The following is a 27,010-nucleotide window of genomic DNA, read 5'->3' as shown; positions in this document are numbered from 1 at the left end:
TTTGGAATTCCAACATGGCAGAGGCTGTGGTCAGTCTTCCCCTCACTAACTTGGAATGGTTTCAAATCGCGAGCAGCCGCGCTTAATCCCAGAGCCATTCATCTGCGCACTCACCGGATCGATGGTACTATAAACCCTGAATCTGCCCTGTCACCTTCACAGGTAAGCCCCGTCTTGTCTATCACTGATGTTAACAATTAAAAGATAGAAACGAAGCAGCTGCGGACGCGCAAAAACGCTCGTATGAGACTGTGTCGCGCATCACAGAACTGCAGCGCAGTCTGGCTCCGGTCATTGCGCGTATTTTCCCAAAACTATAACCAAGTGTCACCGCTTTGGAACAAGACGCAACGGAGCCTGAGAAGGACTTTGCAATTTTAGATTTGACGAGAATGTAAGAACGGTGATGATTCTTAAATAACTTTCCTACAAACGAGAAGTTTTTGGATGTCAGCCTGAATAAAACTTGCCGCGATAACCGCAGGCGGGAGGTTAATAGATGGGTTGTCATTGCGCTCTTAGTGGGACAACTGCTGGCAAGTAATCTATTTTAAAAGTAAAGGGGAGGAGGGGGGGGGATCACGCTGGTTTAGCCTCTTCCTCTAATGGGCGGCATGAAGAATGTGTGTTTTATGTCATCTACAGTCTCTCACATGCTTCCTATTCTCTTGTTTCAACTCGCGCAAGAAGTGACAGGCTCCAGCCGTCCCTGCGTGGCTCTCGCGTCTCCGACTAGGTTTTTTTTTTTTTTTCCCATTTTACGCCCGCTTTTATTTTGGTTTGCGTCGCTCTAAATTGCACCCACACACGGCCCAAATGTACACCCCAGGAAAGAACAAGGGACCGTGCGTTTTGTAAAAGTTGTGAAATCCGATAGCTGAGGAAAAAAAAAAAAAAGTGGCTGTAATGAGAAGCAACCTTTGGAATTCCTCCTCGTGAAAATTCCGATTGTGCTGTTTTCCTTCTCTTGTTTTTAGGCTTGAAGACATGATCACTAGCACCAGTATTTATGGTATGTTCATTTTGGAATTATCACTAATATTTATGATTTAATATATGTGACATTTGGAACGAGACAGTTAATGCAATTCTGTTTTTTCTTTGTGCATGCAGCTTGAAAAGTTTTCTTGATTTTACGTTGATAATTGAATAACTACAGTCCAAAAAGTATACAATTACATGGAAGTGATATTATCATTAATGTTTAAAGTATAAGTATTGTTTTGATTCTGTGCAGTTTTATCTTTTCCCCATTGCACTATGTCATACTTGTGCATGTAGAACTGAAACAGAAAATGATTTTCCTACTGCACAATAGATGTGAATTTATCCATGGACACATATTTCAAACCCAGCCACTGTATTCAAGGAGGGGTCATTTCTGATTTATATTATAATTTCAACATAGATTAAATATTTGTCCTAGATATAATTTAAAACTGATATCCTCGTGGCATCTGTAAAAGATGGCATGATTGTAAAATTTGTAAAATGAGTCTCCTTATCTCTTAGAAATGTTCTTGAAACACTTGCCTCACTTACAGAGGTTTGCATGAAAATTATATCAAATATATTATTTACCACACTTCCTTAATTATCTTTCACTGGCTTTAGTATAAATATGCTATGCTACATTTACTGAGTGTAAATAGTAAATAAATAGTAATTGAGAAGTGAATACTTTGTCAGAAATAGTGCAACAATGCTGAAATATACTAACAATATTAGTATTATTATGTAACATACATATTGGAATCTTAATAATTTATTTCATTTATCAAACAGTGACAGTGTTATGGATAATTTTCAAGAGTATAGATTTATTTACGTATTTATTTATGTTGCCATGTGCTTTTTAAATATAATCATCACTTTCTTTAGCTGTAATTCACATTTGAACCTATATTATTTTTTCTTGCAAATAAGTTAAAACAGGTCATGTCACAAACACCTGTTAATTCCTGTTCTACTGGAAATAGTTTGGTATAAATGTATCTGAGCATGGACACAAAGTCATGAAAAGTAAAGTTGTGTGCTGTCTCTCTTCTGTAAACACTTTGTCCTAAGTGAACCTTTTCCACCTCCATAGAACAATTTACTTAATTGTGTTCACACATTTCATTTGCATGTTTTGCTTTGAGAGGAAATTAACATCATCAGCAGTGAGCTGAAGTATGTTTTCATTCCTCTTCAAAAATAACAGCATTGCTGCATCCGTCACCCAGTGGGGAAAAAATGTACATTACTACCACGTTCATTATGTTAGAGTGTTTGGTTGTGATGTGTTTTTGTAAAGTGGGTATTAAATTTGTTGGTGAGATTTTTATGTGTTTCATATTTAGCCCTCTCTGATGCATGTGTAGTGGGTTACTTTTTATTATAAGAGGACTTTAATTGGAGCTGCACAGATATAGATACTGAACAGGATGGCAAAAATATTTAGGACAGTGAACTCTGTTTGAATCTTTAACAACCACTTACAGAAACGCTCCAGATGGAAAACTCTGTCCAATCTTACATTTTGCCTTTTTTATATTTGAATAATTCTGCTGAGACTGTGGATTCACAGCAGTGAATGCATTTTCACCCTCGCATATATTTAATAAAAGTGAAATACATTGTAAGCATTAGTTTATCTTGACATATAATTGTACATCTACTTGGGAAAAAGTAATATTCTCACATTTATCAGACTATTCTCTGAGATCTTTTATCTTGCACATCCTAATTATGGAGAAGTACTTGAGGTTATTTATCAGTTTTAAACCCTGGAGGGACTCCATGGCTGAGCCCCTGCAGTGTGTTAGGTGATTCTTACAGGTCCTTATTTAACCTCAGACAGCTCCGGCGTGCATAGAAGGAAGCAGCTCTGATTAATTCTGATAGTATCGCACTTATGATAGCAATCTAAGCTGTTGCTTGACATGAATCTCTGTTTTCATCCCCCTCTTTACTGAATGTCGCACATGTTCACACATTACACAGTAAGTGAAGTAAAATAGCAACAAGAAGGCGTGTAAAGTAAACAAAAACAAAAACAAAAAAATCCATCATTCTATTCTATTTTGACTACAGATATAGAAAAACACTTATTGCAGTTAGCTGTGAAAGGCATTGCTTACACCTAGAGATAGAGCAAAGGTTTTCTATTGCAGCGTAGTGCAATCTCCTTGTTTGTTAAATACAGTGAGACAGGTTTCATATATATTTTTAAATTGCCGTATTTAAGAAATGACAATTGTGCTTTTTTATGTGGTAAAAATAGCTATTTTTTATTCTTGTATATTCTTAGAAATATATTCCATGAACTCATTGCTTTTGTATTCAATGTAATGACTATTAAAACAGACAATCTTAGCTCATTATCCAGAAAAACACTCACAGGAACTCAAAGCAAAATAATCTGGGTTAGAAATATATAAAAAATATTTGATTTAATAGTGTCATGAGTTCCTGTGAAACAACGTACCTGCTATAAATGTCTGTTTTGTCCATAATTTGAAGTATATAAGACTATTAGTAATCACTAAAATTGACAGCACAACTCAAAGCTGTGCTACTGGGAAGTAGAATTCGACAAGACTGACACTTTAATGATGACAATTAAAGCTAGTTCCTGACTATCTTTAGCTGACTCTGTGTAAACACCCCCAGGGATGTCTGCAGGGCTTTTGTAAATTGATGAAATGCTCATCTTTACAGATGGATCTATTTGTCAGTACCTACAAGAAATCCCATTTTGCCCCTTGACTATATTTATGAGATCAGTGCAGGATTGTCATCTTCTAGCAAATATGTTAAGTGGTGTCTTCCGTGTTTTTCATATAAAAAGCAAGTTAGTCCCCACTGGGGTATGTTGAAAGAAAAGGGACAAAAAAGCACAAATTTTTCTTTTAAGTGTTCTTTGTGCTCGTCCCCCCTCCCTTTCTTTCTCTCTATGTCTTCTTGTCTCCTTTTCTTGTATCCACATCTCTGCCGTTTCCCTCATGGCAGCTTGCTATGTTATCTTTGTGTGTTTCTTTCTACACTGACAATTCTTGCAGTGATCTAAGTTGGACTGCATTAGAAAGTGGAGGAAGCTGTCTGTTGCTATACTGAGGGACGTGTTTGCTCTACTGCAAAGATGAAGGACCATGAATCCTTGACATCCTCCCTTTCTCTCCCCTCCTCCTCCTACCATCTCATTTAGACACAGCGACTGTCTGCTCAGACTTGTTTTTTTTTTTCCTCTGAGTGACAGCATATGGCATAGACATTTTCTAAAATGCATGTGCCTTCCATTGGCTGCTCGTACTTACCCTTCATATGTCTCCTAGTTACTGGCCTGTTATGTTATTTTTTCCTCTGATTCAAACAGCATATTCTGGATAATTTAACATTTTTGACCAGATTCTGGTGTTGTAACTAACACAAGTTGCATATAGGCAGTAGTTAGAACATGTGATTAAATTGCACTATTGATTTTATTTCTGCTGTTATGGTATAAATATTCCATCTTTTATTTTTCAGACGATTGTGTGCATGTTTGTTTCTGTATGTTTTTGTGTGTACATGCTGCCTGCTTTTGTGTGCATGACAGTTTTGCAAGCTGCCTGTCTGTTTCATTTTAAGGAGGTGACAATTGCCTAGCTCTTTCTCTGTTTTTTGAAAATAAACCCATTTGTCACACATACATCCTACCATGCTATTATGACCCTTACTATAATGCATAATGGGCTTACACACTTAGGGTCCACTAAATGACGGATTGTAACAAAACACTTCCATAACTCATGGTGTAGAGCTGGTTTATTCAGGCCATATATGTCATGGATATTATTTACATTGGCTATAGCATTTGTCGCCATAAACTCCTTGTTCTGCTCATTTCCTACACATCGAAGCAGAGGCTTTGTTTCATCTCCTTCACATGAGGTCTGCACTCATAAGGAGACGAAGCTGCTCCGAGCCTGTTGGGGATTGGCTAGAATAGACAATCCCCAGGTGTACTAAACTAGGTTTAGCACTAAGGCTTTTAATCTGGACTTGTAGGAGATTCATGTGCATTCATAGATTTGCCTCTGTAATTATCATACCCCCAGTGGCAGCCAGAGAGACGTTTGCCTAAATCACTGATGTCCTCATTACACTGTTTACATTTTAATTAGACATGCTAAATTCTTGATTTTTTTTTTTTTATTGACTAAAAAGATCGTACATTGTCCAATATCTTTAGTTCAGCAAAGGTAGATCATGCCTGGCCGCCTGCTGAAATCCGCAGTTTTATGGTGGAGATGCAATGTAGTGTCTGAATCTCTGAAAATATTTTATCATCTTCCACAGTCCTCATCTTGTTAATGCAGCCTTTCTTTGCACCCTTCTGGAGTGATTTATAATGTTGTATTTTGTGACTGTCAGTGTAACTCATAGGTTGCTCACTGAACAAGGTCTGAATTGTGTAGCAGCTGTAGGACAATAAACGCGATATTTATGTTATTCATCTGGGAGATATCATACTGTGTTGCATCCTTATGTCTGAATCCTCTTCTTTAATTGTACCTCTGGTCAGTTTATTTAATGCAATACTCAAAGAGCGGATGTTCAACCCAAGGACTGTGATTAACGAAATCTACAATTCCATGACTTTTGAAAATAGCTGGCACTTTGAGCCGTCATTGTGTGCCTGAGTACTGTTGCTTATCATTGAATAACCTTGGTGAAAAGAGGTGTTTTTTCCTGTCCTTCTTCCAAGGTGTTTTTATTGCATGCTGTTGGGGAGTTTTGTATTGTGAGAGAGCAGCAAGCCTTTCACAAGAGGATAAGAGAAAACTCAATATTTTGCTGTATTGAAATTCCTCTTGTGTTCTCACAAAATACTGTCTGACTAATCTTGCAATCGAGGCAGCCTTTCTACCTAGACTGAAAACCTATGCAACTAAAAAAATCTTAAAACTTTTTTTTTTTTTTTTTTTTTTAACAATGTCACATTTTTTAGCCTAATTATAGATAAGTGTTTTAAGTGTTAAAATATACTTCAGAAAAATTCAGACCTTGAACTTTGTCTTGAAGCTTCCCTTATCTTATTCCTGATGAGTTGTGTTTTATCTAAACATCAAGAGTGTGAAAATTTTGTGAAAGAGAAACTAAAATGAAGAATAAAGTGTAAGAATGAAGGCAGATTAAATTATTTTCGCATAATAACGTTGTAAGTGTAGGTTTTACTTGACATTTGGCATGAATAGCACAGTAATGTTAGAATGAATATATTCAAACACATGCCAGGATTGAGTTAAATTTTTATGTAAAAGCTTGTTCCTTTTACAATTTTAGTCCCATTGTTCCTTTTATTCTATCCCGTGTTAATCATTTTAAATTGATTTTTGACACAAGAAGCTAAACGATGATCAGGCGAGATGCGAGTTATCAGTGGTTTCAGCGAAGTTTCCAGTGATTTATTCATCCTCCGCCGAGTCGGGTGGCTGACAGGTTGGCTTTGCGCCAGGTGCTGGCAGAGGGAGCCTAGAGTGCCAGGGACGGCCGAGGATGGGTTGAGGTCTGCCTGATGGTAGTGAGAGGAGAGGAGGAGAGGAAGGAGATGACAATGAGTGGAGGGAAAGGGAAGGCGATGGAGGGGTGAGCATACGGTGCCATGGAGGCTTAAGGTGTCAGGCTGCGGCAAGGCAGCTGGTGTCTGCAGTGACACTGTGACGAGACCACAGCAGTCTGCAAAGGAGTGGACGCGTTGGTCAAGCCACTAATGTATGTACTACTGCTAGTGGACAGCCTATCGCGATGACATAGTTAACTGCATAAACCTTAAATCAGGGGTGTCAGACTCATTTTAGTTCAGGAGCCACATACAGCCCAATGTGATCTCAAGTGGGCCAGACCAGTAATATTATATACATAATAACCTATGAATTTTACACATTTTTAGTCTTTAGTTAATTTTAGTGTGAAAAAAGTAAAATTACATTATGAATAACCTGAACAACCATTTGAAATGTCTTAAGAAAAACAACAGCAATTTCAATAATATTACGTCTCAGCTTATTATTACAGATCACATTAGATCTATGAACACACAAAACATTTACCAACAGGCATTTTATTGTTGAAATTGCACTTTTTTTTCCTAAGACATTTTAGGTAGATCATATTTGTTCAGGTTATTCACATTTTATTTTATTTTGAAAGTATAGGTTGTAAATATTTTCATAATGTAATTTTACTTTTTTCACATTAAACCGAGAAGAAAATTTGGAGTTGTCTTATGTTTTTATTACACTTAAGATCACATTGCTCTGTGTGTGGCCCCTGAACTAAATTTTATTTGACATATTTAATTTCTCTAGTGAAATTTTGCTACTTTGCAAATTCATCCCCTTTGGAGGACCAATTTTGGGCTGCGGGACATATGTTTGACACCCCTGCCCTAAATGTATATTGTTGTTTTAAAGGTATATCTGTGTATATGAAATGGTAGTGAGCTTGTGACTGATACCGTAAAAGCTGTTGCATGTAAAGACGATTAAAAAAACCATTAAAATAATAATAAGACTGGTAGACTAAGACTTTGCCGACAGAAATCAATTTTTTTTTCCTCATCATAACCTGAGTCTTACTTGTATTTTGTAAATGGAAAGTCTTGTTGACTTTGTGGCCTATTTGACAGTCATTCTTCGAAAGTCCTCATGGAATTCGATTAATTTAAATCATAAAAAATAAGAGTGTAAAAACCGAGCACTCGAGAGTTCAGCATCATCTAAAAGCTTTATGAGGGCTGACACTTCTTTTGTGTTCATTATCAGAAAATCACCTCAGGGAGTCATGTTGACTTTGCATGGTCAAAAATAGCTGTTACAGTGGACTGCCCTATCCTTGCGAACTCACTTCCACTCTTAAGTATCTGGGGAGGCAAAGTGGAAATACCAAACCAGTGTTTTGCTGAGAAGAGCTAAACATAGTTTGAACTCCTACTTTACAATTTGGAACCAAGTCATTCGTAGGCTACTGTTTGGCTCTCTAGGATGTCTTCACACCAGACAAAGGTTCACATTCTTTTTTTAAAGCACAATCTACGTCTAATATTACATCGGCAGAAATAGGCAGCGTACACAACAATGTCAAGCCTTCTGCTGGTGGTTTTTCAGTTCACTATTTTATTATATTTTTACTGCACTGCAGCCCTAATTTTAAAGGAAAATATATTAAAACGCTGTAATTTTTAGTGTAATTTAATAACCCTGCAAATGCTTTTATAGCACTACTTCTACACAATATACAACAATAGTAGGTTAATTTACTTGGAGCATGATGTTTCTGCAGTCCAAACCCTGACTGCTTCGCCTCTCCCACATCTTTAAATGGATCCCATGAGTCTTCAGCTCTGTTGTTTCCATTATTCATTTCCAAACTTGCATGTAGCATGGAGAGGCTAGAGGGGTGAAAAAATAATTTTGTGTCTAAAAAAATTGATGTAGAGCAAAGTCACTGCTTTATGCAAAGTGTGCCATGCCTTGGGAGCATGTGAGCTGGCGTATGGTGTATGAGGAGTGAGTGTTTGGATAAGGGATGAAGTGTATGAGTGTGTGTTGCATGTGTGCTTGCATGCATATGTGTGTCTGTGTGTTCCTGTCAGTCTGTCAGTTAGGTCTAATGTGGCTCCCTAGAGGTACCTGGGGGAGACCCATCTAGCACCCAGTCAGCCTCTGCTGGCGGCCAAGTGGTGACAACGGGTTCCCAAAGAGAGAGGAAGTGTCATAGTATGTATGTAAACTAGTGACAGATGACTGGAGACATGTGGCCTGTAGACACTGGGCCTGAAAGAAAAGCAGTTTTGCCTCTTCAACTTCCTTTCTTTCTTCCCACTTGAGACTTCAGAGAGTGAGCATGAGGCTCCACAACAGCACAGAATACATTGACAACAAGTCAAAGATATGAATAAAAAAGGATGCAAATGATTTGGCATGAAAAGACACATGCTATGCGCAAAGGTTTTGTTTGTCTTTGAAAGGCTGTAGCAAAGGAGTGAGGAGTTTTTAGTGTTCTGAGCTTCAGGCAGCTTTTCTAGGCCACAGGTCATATGGGTCAGTGTTACACTCCCTGCAGCCTCAATTCAACCCTCCGTCTGGAAATAGAACATGCAACGTCACCCAGCCAGGAGGGAGGTAGATTCCAGACCTCAGTGGCCACGGGCTGCACATGTGGAATCTGCCTGTGTAGTTGACCCCAAGTGTTTGAAACTAAGAATGCTCCCAGTAGGATATTGTTATTTCATGCATACCCAAATGAGCAAGGCTTTACGAATTGCCTTGTACAAAGTGGGCCAGTTTACATAGACTCTTCACTCTTGGCTGTTCACAATTCATCAAGGGAAATGCACTAGCCAGAGGCAGATTTATTTAACAGTATGCACATAACCTGTAAGAGAGGCAAAACATAACAAATGAACTGTGGAATAGTTGTTTTGCATTACACGTTTCAGCTATCAGGTTGTTTGCCTACTCTCCTTTTTTTTTTTTTACGCATTATATGTATTAAACTACAAAGCCAGCACGTTAAAGATAGATATTCAACCAGTTCTCAGTTAAAGATCAAGCCAGTTGTCTTTGTAATGGATCTAAAACTTGCAACTATTGTAAACTATAACTGCTGAACTTATTTGTATATTAACAAAGAAGTTATTGTAAATCTAGTACGGCTCCACAGCTCTGTTAATATTGTCAGGACAGCTAGAGTGATATTTATTTAACTGAAGAGGCTGAATATGTTTTGTTATTATAGACTGTGGGGTATTTTTTTGTCCTTGTACTTATTATTTTAAGTGTTTAAAATCCAAACTGCATCTGAATCAGATTCATTTAAAGAATAACCAGCAAAAAATGGTCATAAAAAAACACACACAACATAAACTCTCACTAAAATGAATAATAATTTCCTATAAGTATACTCTAATTTTATCCTAGAAGACAGAAGAGTCAGCTCAGTTAAGTGCTACAAAAGGTCACACCAGCCACCGCTAAATGCAAACTTTAATTGAAAGACAGCAGAACAGAAGAAATTACACAGAGGATACTCACTTTAAATACAGTACGGATATGTATTGTTTCACTTTTTCACTTTTTCTGTTCTTCCAGTAAACTTTTTTTGTTCATGTTTTTTTAAATAATGTCAGTACGTAAATAACTTTCCGATACTGGCATCACATCATAGATTAAAAAATAGATGTTGATTTCAATGTGTTTACCATAACAGAGAGAAGAAACTGACATAAATGGTGCGGTGACAGTGTTTTTACTTGCATTAAACATTTGACAATTAGGGTTGGAATTCTGTATTTCTGTAGACATATATTCGCTTGTCAGTTGTGATGTCAGACAGACGTCCCTTTCCTCTTTGTGACCATTAGAGAAAAAGCTGCACTCTATGTAAGTGATGCCTCCTGCTTTCTGTCAGGGGAAATAAAATCTATGAGCACTGATGAGTTCATGATCCATTGAATTTATTCATTCCAAACTGTTTATTGTGAGTGCAAATGCTGCTATTGTGCTATTCTCGGGTCCACATGCCGCAAAGAGCCAATTCACATTTGAGCAATGGCTGACCTTAGGTTGTGTATATTGATGAATGGGATTTGTTTCTTAATAGAATTGTGTCTAATTAATTAGCTTTTAATTGGTTGAACTCTGAACATGCAAATGCAGCACAATGTAGAACAATCATTACTTTAAACTGCATAAGAAACTGCATGTCAACATTGACTTAATGAAATGTGAAAAATGTCTACTATTCTTCAAGTGATCATTTTTGCACCATTCTGTTTTTCTAAACCACCATGGATTTAGGACACTAGAAAGGTGTCGTGAGAGAATTTCAAAATATTCACCTGCCTTGCTGAATTTCTATCAGAGGACAAAACTCTGTTCTGTCATTCAAGTCACAGCGGTTAGATTTTCTGTCTGTAATAACATTTACACCACTTGAAAAAATATGAAAACAATTTCAGTGTTGCCTTGTTAAAGCATGCATGTCCACACTTTGTATAACTTTTCAGGAATATTCATTAAATTGATATTGTGAGGGATTTTATTAGCCTTTTGTAGCAAGGTCTGTGTTTCTAGTGTTAAATATTATAGGAACTAAAAGTATCTGAAACAAGATTATCATTAAAAACAATGATAGAGCTATGAAGTTATGGTAGTGATTGTAGTCTCATTTAATTTATGTTTCAGTTGGGATTTTTTTTTAACTTTAGTTTACATTTGTGAAATGTTAAATGCTTTGTTAAATTGCTTAAAATAAGACAGCAAACTCAAATAGCAATCATGATAATAGTGTGAACAGTGTTTTTTTTTTATTAGGGGTGTAACGGTGCACTCGTTTGTACCGAACCGTTACAGTTCAGGGCCTTCGATACAATATGGAGGTGTACAGAACAAATACATGTAGCCTATGTGAAGAGCACAAACACTCAGGAATCAGGGTGGACGTAAGCAGAACCCATGTGCAGGGTTTCTCCTATATACATTCGGCAGCTGCGCCACTGCTGAATTCTCAGTGCCGCTCCAAAAAACCCACAAAAAAAATCCCCTTTACTCTGAGGCTGGGGCACCGATAAGGGGGGGGCGGGGGGGGTAAACATGACAACAGAGAGTATAACAGAGGCACAGAAGCTGGGTCAGACGTTCAAAGTCTGTTAAGTTTCACTTTTGGTTTTTGGTAGTTATGGCGCACACACTCCCTAACCCCCCCCCCCCCCCCCCCCCCACACACACACACACACACACACACACACACACACACACACACACACACAGGTCTCCTTCACTGTGCCAACAACGTGTCGAAAATGCATCAAACCAAAGACCCCATACCAAAAACGTACCGAACCAAAATTTTTAAGTCCCGTTACACCCCTATTTTTTATTCTGTTCAGTTCATATTGAAGGTGTGCATGTATGAACAAATGTTTGAATCAAAAGCTAAAAGAAGCCGATATATCAAGCAGAATTGTAAAGATATTAATGTTTGCATTACATGTTCTCATAAATAACATAATGTGCTAAAGTGATAAGTTTTGGAATGTGACATTTCCTAACTTTACACTTAAAAAATGTCTTCCTGAATAATTTAAGTGGAAGACTTTTTGGCTGCAACACTTTTGTCACACAGTTAAAAATAAGTAATATTATGGTCCTTGTGAAACCAAACTTGCTTTTCAAAGTGAAAGCTGTAATTCAGACCCATGCGACTGTACTGATCATGCCACCTTAGCTCTTAGAAGCCATTGTTTGCCAGTGGGCGAACCAATCTCCTCGACAGCTCTTTCCTTGTAAAAGTTCCCCTTTATGGCTTCACACTACTTCACTTCAGTAACTTTATTACAGTACAGCTGAGAGATTTCTATTTCATATTGACCTAAGATTGCTTCAGTTGTCTCATTTCACCTTTTGTCTGGCCTGTGTTGGAGAAGTGACCTTCTCTGGAACTGGCAGTCGATACCACAGAAAGCTTCAGAATGCTTCAGTGAAAAGCTGGCTGTAGTTACAGGCAAACATCCTTTTTCTGCTCACTCGGGTAGTTTCAATTAGAGTTCAGTTTAAAACTTTGAATCACTTTAATGGTTAGGAAACAATAAATGGAACAACAGATAGCCCTGATTTCATTGTGTAAGCAAAACAAATTTCACTTTTGAACTCCATGAGTGCATCTTCATCAGTTTCTGTGAAACAATATGAAATAATTTTTAGATATTTCAAATAAATGTCTTTTCACCGACGCAAGAAACATGAGTTAGCAGTGTTATTACTGCAATGTTTAAGCAATGACAATGTCTTCAATAGCCACCATCTTTTGTACAAATTATGTTTATATAGAAAACATATGTGAAAAAATTCATTACAATAATAATGAAATGTCCAAGTAACAATGAACAGTCAATTCACACCGTTTGCCATTTCGTCAAATGTCAATAACAAAAAAATGTTCAGTGACAACATTTACATGTCTGTGGGTATTGTAAATATATTATTACCCTACACATTGAAAATGAGGGATACATGTTTATTTAAACAGAAGATGTAGTGTTTTTTTAGTTTTGCAGGAGAGGAGATGCAGACAGAAAAGAGGATGATGAGTTAAAAAAAAAAAAAAAAAAAATCCAGCCAGAATTCTACCTTGAATACAGGATTATCTAATGTGCTCCACAATATGTGTTTTTATCATTTAACATAAGTGAATAAAAATGTTATTTACAATAAGATATTTGTAGATGGAATATATGTTTTATTAAATCGTATATACTTTGTTGGATGCAGATTAAAGTACTTTCATTTCATTTTCTCTCTGTCCAGGTTAACATGGCTGTAAACTCTAATGGTTAAAAGTGTGAAGTAATCACAGTTGTGATTCGGACCAATGAACAAGATAATGTTTTAATTTCTAATGGGGATTGGCCTGTTGGTTTGTAAACCAGATGACTGACTCTCAGCACCATTAAAATTGCTGCTTCACAATAAAATTTGCGACGTGCTAAATGTGGTAAAAAAAAAAAAAAAAAAACCTGAGAAAACCTCAAAAAACATTCTCTTTTCTGTTTGCATTTTCCCAGTGGCATGTGCCTCTTTGATTGGGTCTTCCCTGGGGTTGCAGGACTTTAGGGGATGAAGATGTTAGCAAGTAGCTTTTGGTCAATGAGCCTTCATGTAGCAAGGTCACAATCTGCCTCTCTTCTCTTTTGAAGTGTGTAAGTGATCCCTCGAGAGGCAGAGTAGCCAAGTTCATAGAGTCTTGCGAAACCACTGCCTCTACTGTACATGTGCTCCATGGTTAAACAAGTTTTACCAAGTGCTCAAGTTCAATGACTGTGTTCTTTTAACTAACAAGCCATTTGAGTATTCATCAGTATTATGCACTACAGAGCACTATGAAGCCTGTCTCGTATAATTGTCTTACTTTAATTCAGTGTACAAGTTCTACTTGTGTGTGGAGGGCTGTTAGTTTAGCATGTGTGTGGATTTAGCTATACTTAGGGTAGTAATGGAAGATGTAGCCTCGGGGGCTTCTTGGCCTGAGGAGTCATGGTTTAATGAGCATCACTGAGACACAGAAATGACAGCTCAGAGAATTTCTCATCCTCAAGATTTATTGTATTGTAGGAAAAATGAGAAATATGGTTTGTCGTTATCGCAACCACAAAACCTCTGTGATTAAAGCATATATATATATATATAAAATCACAGAGGTGATTAAAGCATATATATATATATATATATATATATATATATATATATATATATAAAATCACAGAGGTTTTGTACATCTATGTACATTTTACTTAGTATCAGTGCAAAGTATCACTGCAAAGTTTGCCATATATGGTGTGAATCTGCTGTATGTCACATGCAGTATACACAGATTAATATACAATAAGTAACAACAAATAAGATCTCTGTGAATTTTATGAGAAATAAATTATTTTGTGCTGTTAATACATAAGTTTCCTCAACATAAAATAATGAAATGTGGTCCTGAGATGTTAAAATCTATGAGTGCAGGCTGTAGGAAATGCTGTAGAATTCAGAGTAGAAAAGATGATGTGTTATGTTATATATAAGAAAGCAGAACTAGAACTAGACAAATAGACAAAGCTTTTCTGAAAACAATAAATGCAGTGTCTTAAGTTATGTTGTTATGTAAATATTTAATTAATTGTTAGAGCATTCACCTCAGCCATGGTCCCACAATCCTACATTTCCTGGATCCATTTCTTTCTTTGTCTGGATCTGCGCCACAATTTCATGGTTTCCTCTCTGGCCCTTGCCCTATTTTTCCACAGTCTCATGAAAAGCTGTGCAATAGTTTGTGCAACATGTATGAAAATATAGCCTCCTTGACAGATGTAATAAATTTTAAAAAAAAACTATGTAGCAGAGTTTTAGAATTATAGTTAACAAAAAAATACAATAAATAATCCATTTGTAAATGAAAATATATGATGCAAATAGTAATTTTCATCATTTTGGTGTTTTTTGGACTAGTATTTCCTAAATGTTGGTATTCTTGCTACAGTCATTTTTAAAGTGGCAGTAAAATAATATGTTTAAAAAACTGTTCACACCATCTCTTTCAAAGACAGTTTATTACAGCCAATTAGAATCAATAGTGGCCATTTGTACAGTTAAATAATGAAATGACTTCTGAGTGGGAACATTTACATCTTCTCATTACATATCAGAGGAATTATTCAAATCAGCAGTAGCTCTCTACGAGAAAACATTATTCCGTCAGAAGTTCTGCTAGAACGCCGTGCCCTTCAGTAGATTAACATTAGTGGAGAAATATTTAGACTGTGAGTAGACCAGGCTTTCTTTCTCTTCCTTCTTTCCTTCTCTGCATCTCAAATTAAAAAAAAAAAAAAATCTTGTACAAATCAAGCTGCAAGACTGTATGTACAAGCTGCAGGTAAATACATAAAATAACTGTGATGAGGGAAAGAATTCAAGGTTGTATCCAAAGGTGATGCTTATAGTGGTTACAGTAATAGTAAGTAGACCTTGAGTACCACAAGATAGTACCGCAGTAAATGGACAAATGTACCAGGACAAAAGGCACAGAATAAGTTGGCATGTTATTCAGTATGCTGTTATTCTTTTGTTGAATGTCGGTACAAACGGATACTAAGCAGGCAGTCATTATAAATGCTCATGAACAGGATGAAACTGTAAAAAAAAAAAAAAGATTAAAAAAAATGTCAAGCTCATTTCTTGCAGTTAAATTAATTTTGCTTTTTTAATTTAGTTAAATGTAGCATGGAGTAGGAGCCTCACTCTTTTGTGTGTTTTTGTAGGTTTCTGTAGATAGACAGTGAGATGTTTTAATTTACTAATCTGAGTGGGACAAATCAATGTAGTAACAGCTCTTTCACAGTGGACTTGATGATAAGGATGGAATAAGGAAGATATTTTCATTACAAAGACAGACCTTGTCACTGGGTTTTTTTTTCCCTCTTAACAGGTGAACGACAAATAAGTACATGCCTGTATACTTATTTTCTGCTTTAAAGTGCTGTGGAGCCTCTATAGTGTACTATGGAGTCCACTGGGATTGTGTTGAAACATGTAGTAATTTGTTTCCATGGGTGGTCAGACTGTGAAATGTATGGGCAGAAACCCCAGTAAAGACAGTGACTGAGGAAGGCATATCTTTTCTAAATGAGGGGTTAAATGGCACCCCGCCGTCTGAGGATTGAAATTACTGCCACATGGAGCTCTAAATTGAGTTTAAACAGTCTTAACTTGATATGTCAGATGAATGGGATTCAGAAGCCGTCCCGATTACCATTTTACTTTTATTAGAATGTTTTGCTCCACCCCTACTTAGAATATCACCACTGAATTTAAATATGAATATGAGCTTGTTTTTATTTATAAACGTAATTACTGTCTGTCTGCAATATTTGCACGCTTGTCAAGTAGAGTGGTCTGTGTGTGCAGAATAAAACCAAAAGCTCCCATAATTATGTTTACGTCCAGCGATGAAAATCCCAGGGTTGTAATGATCAGTAATTATAAATACTTTTCAGCATGTCTACTGCCTCAGCTGGGGCTATTGTGTGGTGTGAAGTGCAGAGTTTTGTGCAGCTTAATTATGACATTGTGCATGGCTAAATGTACCAGTCTGCTTGGATCCTGCTAAACACTTCCAGAGCATAATCACGCTCAAGTCTGACTTTAAAGAGCTCATTACAGTTAGTTTTCTAAAGAGCAGCTTATTAAACACAGTTACCTAATAAGCATCTTTGGTGGTGCAAATTGGTAAAAATGGTAATGAGTCTGATTAGGCCACGTTTCAATTACGACAGCTTTCTCTTCCCTCCCCCCTCTCTTGCAGCCCTCCCACCTTCCAGTCCCCCCCAAACTAAAAAGAGGAAGGAAAGTCCAGCTCTTTATGCTTGGGAATCCTCCTGGAAGGCATTTTGCTCTCTCTCTCTCTCTCTCTCACTCATACACACACACACACATACACACACACACACACACAGAAAAAGGAAAAGAAAACCGCTCTGCCACCTCTGTGCTTCCTTTCAGCAGCACAGTAATGAATAGAGAATTGTGCAAGCGGCGGTCCAATTTACGCACTGGGAAATTGGATGGACAGAGTGGAGGCCCAGTCTTGTTTGCTTAAAAACGGCCTAGGCTACCAGATTAATAGTTCCCAAAAAGGTCAGCATCTCTGTTTCATCGATGAAGATCACTGAACCAGAAATTAAACACCATCGCACAGCAGAACACCATGGCATCACATGTCAAATGCATTTCAACTTCACTTACTGTTTTTTCCCTCAGTGATCCTAAGATTATTTAAATAGAAATATTCATCTATTAGATACATCTTCAGGGTGATAACTACAGATCTCCAAACAGATAAGCCAAATATTTATTTTCTTACATTAATCTTACATTTTTGCAGTGTTATATCAGATCAGACACAGATTCGTGATGCTTTTTTTTTTTTTTTTTCTTACATTGCCATCACCTTAAATGCAGGATAAAGAATTGTTAAGATCAATTAGTAGACAAACACAGTGTAACAAAGACCTTATTTGTTGGTTGGTGATCAGTGGAATTCAAGCTTCAGCCCTGGGGCCAACTAAAAACATTCCACTAATAGAGCGCTCTATAATTACACCATTTAAGAGAAAGACAAAGGAACCCCTGGATGTTACATGTGAATTTCCATGCAGATGGAATAAGGGATATTTCACTGAAGAATTTAAGTACAAAATTATTATGTTAATGAATAATACACGGATATGTATGTGTGTGTGCGCCCATGTGCCCATGCATATGAGTGTATTTATGACTATTTGTGTTTAAGTGTATGTATGATTCTATTTGTGCACTTATATCTGTATATGCTATTTTTGAGAGCATATATCCATTTTTTAAGGCTCCACTCCATTAATCTTTGTCTAAATGAAGCGATACAGCATCTGTTTGCACTTATATAAACACAGTAATGACATTTAATGCATATTTTAATACTGCAGAACTAGTTCTCGTTTAGTTAATCTTAAATGATTCTGTCCCAAAGAGGATTTGACAGTTACTCTGTATTTCTCTGTGTAGATTTCTCTTAAATTATTTTTTCCTGTAAAAGAGAAAATATCATACCACAAATAGACCTCAGGTGCTTTACTTAATGTCCATACAGAAAATGACAGCCTCTCTCCGGCAGTGTACAGTCTTCATATAATCATCTTGGATGGTTTCCATTTTCTACACTAACTGATGCCGAGAGATCTCAAGCACACTCAAGTAGTACTTTGTCCAAAAGTGGCACATTGATCAGATAGGGTTAACAGTAATAGAAAAATCTCACTCAATAAGCATGTGTGCAATTTTGTTATTGACAAAATGTGCCTTGAGTGTTAAAGAACTCTACTGAATGATTTTACAAAAGCCATTATCCTGATACTGTTGTAGCACAGCAGAAAAAAAAAAAGAGGTCACCGTTTGCACAGCCAAATTGTTTGACATCTTATTGAAAGTTATGTTAATGTAGTTGTAAAAAGAGATGAAAGGACATAGTCTGTGTTGTACAGGAAGAATATTTCTTTTCTTTATTTTTTTTCCTGTGATTCACCAGCAGCTCAGCTAAAGCATATGGTAGTTGGTAGCAAATGCAGCGAATGTACATCAGATACACATATTTGACATGTATGGAGCAATTTATGATTTCTTTACTTCATACATACACTACAAATAAAAAGTTAAGGATATTTCTTTTTCTTTTTTTTTTTTTAATTTATTTATTTTTGGTCATTTTTGCCATTTGTAAATAAAACTGCCTGGTCATTAAAAAATGTGTTTCAATTCAATTCACACACAAAAAAGCAAAAAGCACTGTGCAAGAATCCCAACTGAACAAAATAGCCCAGAAATTAAGAATATGCTTAACTTTTTCTTTGTAGTGTATATCAACTCCATACAATTTAGATTTATAGGATATAGGATATATTTTCTATAGGTTGACTAGCCTTTCTGTTCCAGTGCAGTATAGCTACCGTATTAGTCTGCCTGGGCTTTTTGCCTCGTTTTTTTTTTTTTTGTTTTTTTTTCAGTAGCTTGGATGCTTGACAACCATGTGAGCCATAGCATGGATCTCTTTGACTAAAACCTTGTAAATTAACACAATTAGTGCAGCATCATCCTGCTAATTAGCTCCCGGTGTCTAGTGTGGCGGGTGGGCAAATAACTGGGAGGGAGTCAGAAGGGAATGTACTCTTTTCAGGCAAACACTGTGTTTGTAATCTGCCTCTGTACAATGGCTGTTTGTTGCTTAAATCCTGTCACTGGGACTTAACCTACTGAAGTACAAACTGTGGTGATGCAGTGCCTGCTCAGCAAAGGCGAGGGCTATTATAACAAGCAGGGAAAGTTTTGTTAAACAATATGCATCTACTCGTATATCATCTTGTAGCTTTTGGCCAGATTAGTGTTGATTTAAGATGTGCAAGACTCTGCATACTGTCTCAGATTGTTTTGAGCTATAATCTTTCTAATAGTCTACATTCTTTGGGGGTATACTACATCCTCTGATAATCCCAAGCAGAGTAAAGATGACAGTATGTGAAAAAAAAACCTTTATTTGCAGATTGACTTTAGGATTTAACTTGATTATTTATGTCATTCAAACTCTTAAGGCTATATTGAGAGGCTGAGGGAGCTGCTGTAAAAAGACAAGTGAAGCATTTTTTTCCCTCCCTCACTCTGTGGACTAGGAGGCAGTAGGCAGACTCGATGTGGATGTAATTCATGCTGGGCTGAGGGGTTTGTGTGATGAAAGCAACAGAGCGCTGCCAAGGAAGATTGCTTTGCTGCTCTCCTCCAAGTAGATTTGAAACTGTCTCAGAATGCCTCAGATGAGAGCTGGATTATAGACTGACCTGCAATGTCTGTGTCATTCTGCTCTGTGTTGGGTGAATTATAGCACACTAACCAGGTGTTGGGTCTCACATCTTCATACTGACTATTATGTGTGTTAAGTTGGGGCTCTCATGGGGGACATATTCACTATTCAGTCCTAGACGAGCTGTATTAAAAGAATCATTTGAAAGATAACATAATATTTTAGATCCACATCATTTCCCTCATAATTATTTAAAAATAGTCATCAGGCCTTGTAATACTACCCACCTTGTTCTTAAATTTTAAAGCATTCACTTTTTGTTTATTTAAATGTTATTTCATAATTAAGTAATATATATATGTATTTACTGATGAATGATTATAAACCATGATTTAATGCTTACTTTGACTTGTTTCTCCCTTATGCGGACATCTAGGTCTAAAGATGCAGTGGACCCCAGAGCACACACAATGGGCAGAACAACACTTTGACATCTCTTCCACTACCCGCTCACCAGCACACAAAGTAGAGGCCTACCGGGGTCACTTACAGCGAACATACCAGTATGCGTGGGCAAATGATGACATCTCTGCGCTGACTGCCTCCAACCTGCTTAAGAAATATGCAGAGAAGTACTCTGGGATCCTAGAGGTTCCAAATGAAAGAGCCCTGCTGTGTTCCTACTCTGATAGCACCACTGGACTCATGAATGGACGAAAGTCAGAGAATGAGTCCTGGCAGGAGGGGATTTACCCAATGAACTGTGCTCCAGATGTTATATCTGTGAGCAAAGCTGGAATGACAGCTGCCCTACCCCCTACAGATGTGTCGGCTAGCATAGGCAGCTCCCCGGGGGTGGCCAGCAGCTTGTCTGAGCCCAGCTATTCCAGTAGTAACTGTGGGAGCCACACAGCCACAACTCTCCACTCGGGCCTCTCCTCTCAGGAATATACCGCCAGCTACAACGGCTCCTACCTGCATTCGAGCTTCAGTGGCCAGAGTACCCCAGCCCTCCCCTCCCCACACCCCTCTCCTTTGCACAGCGCCGGGCTCTTACAGCCACCACCCCCACCACCTCCCCCTACCTTAGTGCCTAGCTACAATGCTGGGTCTCCCAACCTTCCCAACTACAATTATCCTCCAACAGGCTACCCTTCTCAGACTGCTGTTGGCCCTGGTTATAGCCCTGGGGGGGCACCCCCTCCTTCTGCTTATCTGCCGTCCGGTATTGCAGCTCCTACACCAATCCCTCCTTCCTCACTGCCTGGCTACACTTACCAGTCCCACAGTCATACACCAATTGCACCAACACCTTTGAACGGCAGCACATCTAACTCATTAAAACGAAAAGCTTTCTACATGAGTGGACATGGAGATATGGACTCAAACTATGGTAATTTCAACTACAACCAACAGCGCTCTTCACAGAGCCCCATGTATAGGGTAACAGACAGCAGTGTGTCAGACTCAAACAGGGGCAATGGCTTTGACAGAAATGCTGAGGCATCATCTTTAGCTTTTAAGACGACCAAACAGCCAATGTCTTCTGATCCTCAACGAAAATTTAATATCTCCTCGGGCAGAGCACTAACTCCTCCATCCTATGTATCAACCAAAAGCTCTGTGGGTGATCTGAGAACTGGTGAGCCCTACAGCAAGTTTGGATCCCCCATCATGAATGAACAAACTGAAGAGCACAGGCAACATCTCTCTCACTCCATAACAGGGACTGACATTGGTACGGCTACCTCGGCAATCCATGCTGCAGAGGAACAACTGAAGAACAGTGATTCCAACCTGGTGGAGATGGTGTCTACGGAAATCCTTCAGCAAGGCCCTCCAGTGGACTGGAGTGATATAGCAGGTATGGATATGGTCAAAGCAGCCATCAAAGAGGAGATACTATGGCCCATTTTAAGGCCAGATATGTTTAGTGGACTTGCCACATTACCTCGAAGCCTCCTTTTATTTGGACCTCAGGGAACTGGTAGAACACTGCTGGCCCGCTGCATGGCTAGCCAACTGGGCGCTGCTTTCTTGCGACTGAGCAGTTCAGCGCTGGTGACTAAATGGCTGGGGGAAGGAGACAAAATTATCCAGGCATCTTTCTTGGTGGCCCGGTGTCGCCAACCAGCAGTGGTTTTTATCAGTGAGATAGACCTGCTGTTGTCAGCCCAGCTCAGTGAGGAGAGCCCAGTGAACCGCCTTAAGGCTGAACTCCTCATGCAGCTTGACAGTATTCTGACCTCTGCTGAGGACCATGTCCTCGTGGTCTGCTCTACCAATAAGCCTGAAGAGATCCCAGAGTCCCTACGGAGGTACTTTACCAAGCGACTGCTCATCCCGTTGCCTGATGGGACAGCACGACACCAGATAATCAGCCAACTGCTCTCACAGCACAACTACTGTCTTAGTGACAAAGAGATGTCACTTTTAGTTCAGAGGACAGAGGGCTTTTCGGGACTGGACCTAGCCCAGCTGTGTCAAGAGGCTGTGGTAGGTCCTCTCCATGGCTTGCCTGGTACTGACTTATCAACCATTCACCCTAGTCAGATGAGACCTGTTTCCTACCAAGACTTTGAAAATGTGTTTTGCAAATTCCAGCCCAACATATCACAAAAAGAACTTGACATGTATACTGAATGGAACAAAATGTTTGGTTGTAGTCAATGAGAAACATCACCAATCATGTAAACCCAGTTACTGAACACAAATAATGTTTGACCTTCAGTAAACATACTGAGCTAGAAAAAACACTGGTGACATGAACATATACAGCAAAGAGATTGTCCTTGATGGCTTTAGTCAAAAGATGCCCTTATGGAAACCCTGCATTGGTGAAAATATAAACACATAAATAAATGCTTTATATGGCTGAAGCCATAAAACTGAAATGACTTGTAGATGATGCCCTTCTCCCTGTTTTGTATATACATATATAAATATAAATATATAAATATATATATATATATAATTCTGCTGATCTTGAGATTTAGTGGCTATCAAGTGCCTGAGGTGGTGCTGTTATTTTCTTTTCTTTTTTGTTTTGCCTCACAATCTTCATTGGTGACGTTTTATAATATAAAAAGCTTTAAAATGAGACAAAAACTTGCTTTCTCTCTCCATTGGAACAGTATTCTACAACTGTGTCTGTTTAGTGCTCTTTGTGAACAGTTGTGGTTATTTTCAGCTAAATTAAAATTATTGGCATAATTTAATTTGGACTCCATATTCCTACACAAGTTTCTGTGCATGTCAAATCATTCAGTTACAATAACAAGATAACAATGACAGTCACTTTCTTTGCTAGAAGAAACTATTTAAAAAAAATATTTTTCTAGCAAACTCTAATTTGGTTGCTGTAGTAGACTCTATTATGGATTAAATTCATACAATGATATTATTTTACAATTTAAGTTCAGCATCCATAAATTGCTGTGTATTTACTTTTAAACATTGACACTATAGTAATTCAGTGTTAACCATAAATATAACGTGCCATTATTTCTTTTGATGTTCTCTATTGAAAACTCAGGAAAGTGGTGATATGTATAGTACCTCATCATCTTGTGTCAAAGCACTACACATTACAAGCGCATTTGGCTTGCATTTGAAACTGCATAATCACACCATGGAAGGCTATAATACCTCAAAATGATCAAAGTGAAATGAAATGATAAAGTTAACAGTGAATGTATGAGAGTATTCTGTTCCTTACATTTGGATTTGTTTGAAATTATGATTGGAGATTTGCCTTTGAAAAGAATGGACGCATTATATATCTTGAATTGTAGCCTTGAGGCTGTTTGTCTTTGTAACACAGTTGATTTGCTGTTGGCTATCACTAGGAAACCTTCATTTCCATCAAGCACAATGATCCCGTTCCTTTAGTTTACTGCAGAACTGTTCAGCTTGTGGCTATGTAGAGCAGAGAGAAATTTGAAAGGTTCAGACTAACATCTTGGGGTTGGAGAAGACAAACGCTGCAAGCTATGTCATTCCATTCTGCTGCTGTTTTATCATTAATGAAACCTAAGGATTATGTATAACCTAAGTTCCTTTCTACCTCAGTTTGTTAGTTATCTCTGAAAGGCAAATTCATGAAGACAGCAAAATGTCAGCACCTATTGTATTTGTTTGATGAGGACACCTTTTGAGACAACGCCAAACATTGTGGTTATGTGCAAAATCTCTGTGCGTTTCTGAAACCCTGTCTCTCGCCACATGATGCACTTAAAGGGGCATACCACTTAACAGGTCTGGGATGTGTTTGCTTAGATTTAGTGATTCCTGTCGCTATTGTTTGTTTCAATGTGGATCAGATCTTTTTGCAGCTACATGGTTGAAAAGGCAATTGAATGACATCTGTGAATCCAGACGTTATGTGCACATTTTCTAGCATGAAACTATGTGTAAATTTATAACACAAAGTTTGCCAAAAACTGTCTTAGGCCTTGACTGTAACATTTGTGATCTGAGTAGCTCTCTTTTCAAAGCCTAGTCTCTTAGAATCTGTGCACATGACGGTGCTTGTCGTCATTGCTACAATTGTTCTTAATCACTACTTGTCGCCATTGATCAGTACAAATTCCACAACATCTGAGGCAGAGAAAGAGCAGGTCTGACGGCTGAATTGGCAAGCAAAAAATGTTACTGAATGTATTATGTCCTCTGAGCAGTAAGGAAAGCAAAGAACTCGCACATTGAAAATGGCACTGAAGTAGATAGCACTGTCGGAGTAGGTGAATAGTTCCTTTTGTGTTTGTCGCCTATTGCACATTTTTACATGTTTATATGCTTAATGGAGCAGATCTGATCACTGCCACTTGGTTTGTCATCATAACCTTCCCACACCTTCATCAAAACTCAAACAATAACAGAGAAACTACGTAGCAGCAAAAAAAAAAAATTAAAAAAAAAAAAGCCAGCAAACTTGCCAAGAATAATATCTTGCTGTAGTTTCACATTTTCTCTGTTTTGAAAGATGTGTGTTCCGCTCACAAGATGACTGGAAGATTTTTTTTTTTTTTTTCATTTGCAGGTTACAGTGTGTTATTCACCAGTTCATCAGTTGTTATCAAAACATTCAGTTGAAATCATGCACTATAAATCAAGGTTATGTTGACTTTCATGTAACCTAACAGACAACTATGTACAACATGAATTCCAGTTTGCACCAATGTTTTCCTTTTCAGATCAATCTTGTTTCACTTGAGAGCGATTTTCACATTAAGTTTTTTCACCTTAGACTGACTCACTGGGATTGGTTTGATGAAATTTGGCAAAAAGCTTTTTCTTTTTTTTTTTCTTTTTTTTTTTAACACCAACACTTACTTTTGCTTTCACCAAATTTTCTATATAGAGAAGTTTGGACACCTCAAAATTTAACAAATTCCCCAAAAGAAACCAAGATTGCCCCTTCACTATTATGTCAGCTATTATTGCACTTCGAGGTGTTTGATGATTGAAATCCAAAGCCAAAGTAAAACAGCTTTTAATTATGAAGAAATTGTTTTTGGAAGGGGTTGTGAATTTCAGTGTCCTTAAAGCTACAATGAAAGCTGTTGATATTTAATATTGGCGAATTTATAGCACTCTCATTGGGCATTGTCAAGTGATTGTATTGCATCATGTTATATTTTTAGCATATTTGTGAGTTTGCAAACCGTTTGTAATTTTTCACTTTTGCATTTTGTGAGTTAACGGACATCGACCCTTTCTTCTGGAATGTGACTGATTTGTAAATGTTTGAAAATGCCAAAAAATGTCACAGAACATGCAGCATATTGTTGTATTCTGTTTTACTGTGTCTAATTTTCATATAAAAGATATCTGTCAGGCAAAAAAGAAACCTTGTTTAGCATTAACAAGCACAAATTTCATCTGTTTTGGAGGTCAATGTTCACAGATTTATGGAGAGATGTAAAAAGGAGAAATATTCCCCTCAAAGTTGAACTTGTAATTACTCGGACAACAACAGATCCAGTTTCATATTTGCTATTTTGTTTTTTTTTTTGTTTTACATTTTACATTTGTGTCCCTAACGGTGCAATAGAGCAAAGTGTAACACAAGTCACATTGTTAAAAAGTTACATTTATGTGGTTTTAATTCACAATTAATGAAGAAAAATGGAGATCTTATATTAATCATGATATGAAGACAATTGCAACAGGGGTCAAATTTATTCCAGAAAGTGTAAATTTAACAAGCTGTTGATGTTTTCATTAAAATCAGTCGCTCATTATTAAGGATGGTGTGATGAAAAGGCCTACAGTCCCAAATAACACCTTACCAAATCCTCTGAAAAGCACATCAAGTATCACAGTGATGCCAACTCAGTCACTTGAATTGCTTTTTTTCAGAACATGTCAGTATTTCTGTGTTGCATTTTGTTTGGAACTGTTTGAGATTTTTGATTCCATCCTTATGTAGTTTTATAGTCTGGCATTCTTTATAACCATTTCTACCTCATTGATTGTACATGTAGTACTTATGTCCTGTCATTTTGAATGTCTTGCATTTGTGGATAAAAAGTTAAAATGACAACAACAAAAAAATGAACAAAAAAAAAAAAAAAAAAAGAAAAAGGAAAAAAAAAAGGTTTGCCCTGAAATCTGAGCAGTCTACCTCAGAAAGACTGTCTTTACACTGTCAAGTTCAAGTCGCAGAAAAATTAAGGCACCTTGAGGGCAGAGATGAAGTTAACCTGCACACTGACTTTCTCACATTTACAATCTTACATTTCCATTGAATTGTTGCAGACTGTCTTCTACAAGGTCTCCAATGCAAATTAATTTCCTAAAAAGTAACAAATTGCTTTAATCTTTTGTGAATTGTTGTAGTGCGCATGTTGATGTGTAAGTATGTGCACTTGCAATTCTACATGCAAGTATGAGGGGATAATGTTAAGGACTGAAAATTTTGAATTTTTACTTTTCATATACATGTACAGAAAATAAACTTGCACATAGCTGTATGTATTGTACATTTGCTAATGATATACAGCATACATACAAAATGCACCACATACATGTTTATATGTGTGTATGTATTGCCATACTTACCAGTACAGTCAATTTAAATGTATTTTAATTTCAAGGTACCTTTAAAAAAAAG

At 37.4% G+C, this 27,010-nt stretch overlaps 1 protein-coding gene across 3 annotated transcripts; it reads left to right on the top strand.

The window, feature by feature from the left end:
- fign (fidgetin) lies at nt 1–27,010 on the top strand. Of its 3 annotated transcripts, XM_030125498.1 has the most exons (3): nt 1–162; nt 978–1,012; nt 20,330–27,010. In XM_030125498.1, exons 2-3 carry the CDS (start codon nt 988–990, stop codon nt 22,564–22,566), a joined length of 2,262 nt encoding a protein of 753 aa, XP_029981358.1. In that variant the 5' UTR covers nt 1–162; nt 978–987; the 3' UTR covers nt 22,567–27,010. The 3 variants fall into 3 exon arrangements, with proteins under 3 accessions (XP_029981358.1, XP_029981360.1, XP_029981359.1); XM_030125500.1 differs by lacking the exon at nt 978–1,012; XM_030125499.1 differs by lacking the exon at nt 1–162 and having other exon boundaries at nt 698–1,012.

Source organism: Sphaeramia orbicularis, chromosome 21 (assembly GCF_902148855.1).
Source record: "Sphaeramia orbicularis chromosome 21, fSphaOr1.1, whole genome shotgun sequence".
In the NCBI taxonomy this organism is placed as follows: Eukaryota; Metazoa; Chordata; class Actinopteri; order Kurtiformes; family Apogonidae; genus Sphaeramia; species Sphaeramia orbicularis.
Note: the sequence above shows the minus strand (reverse complement) of the source record. Positions and strands in the feature narration are given on the sequence as shown.

Bases quoted from the DNA above. Each gene is read 5' to 3' on its own strand.
- fign (XM_030125498.1), top strand. From the start codon at position 988: ATGATCACTAGCACCAGTATTTATG. The intron at 1,013-20,329 runs GTATGTTCATTT...GCGGACATCTAG, and splicing joins CACTAGCACCAGTATTTATG to GTCTAAAGATGCAGTGGACC.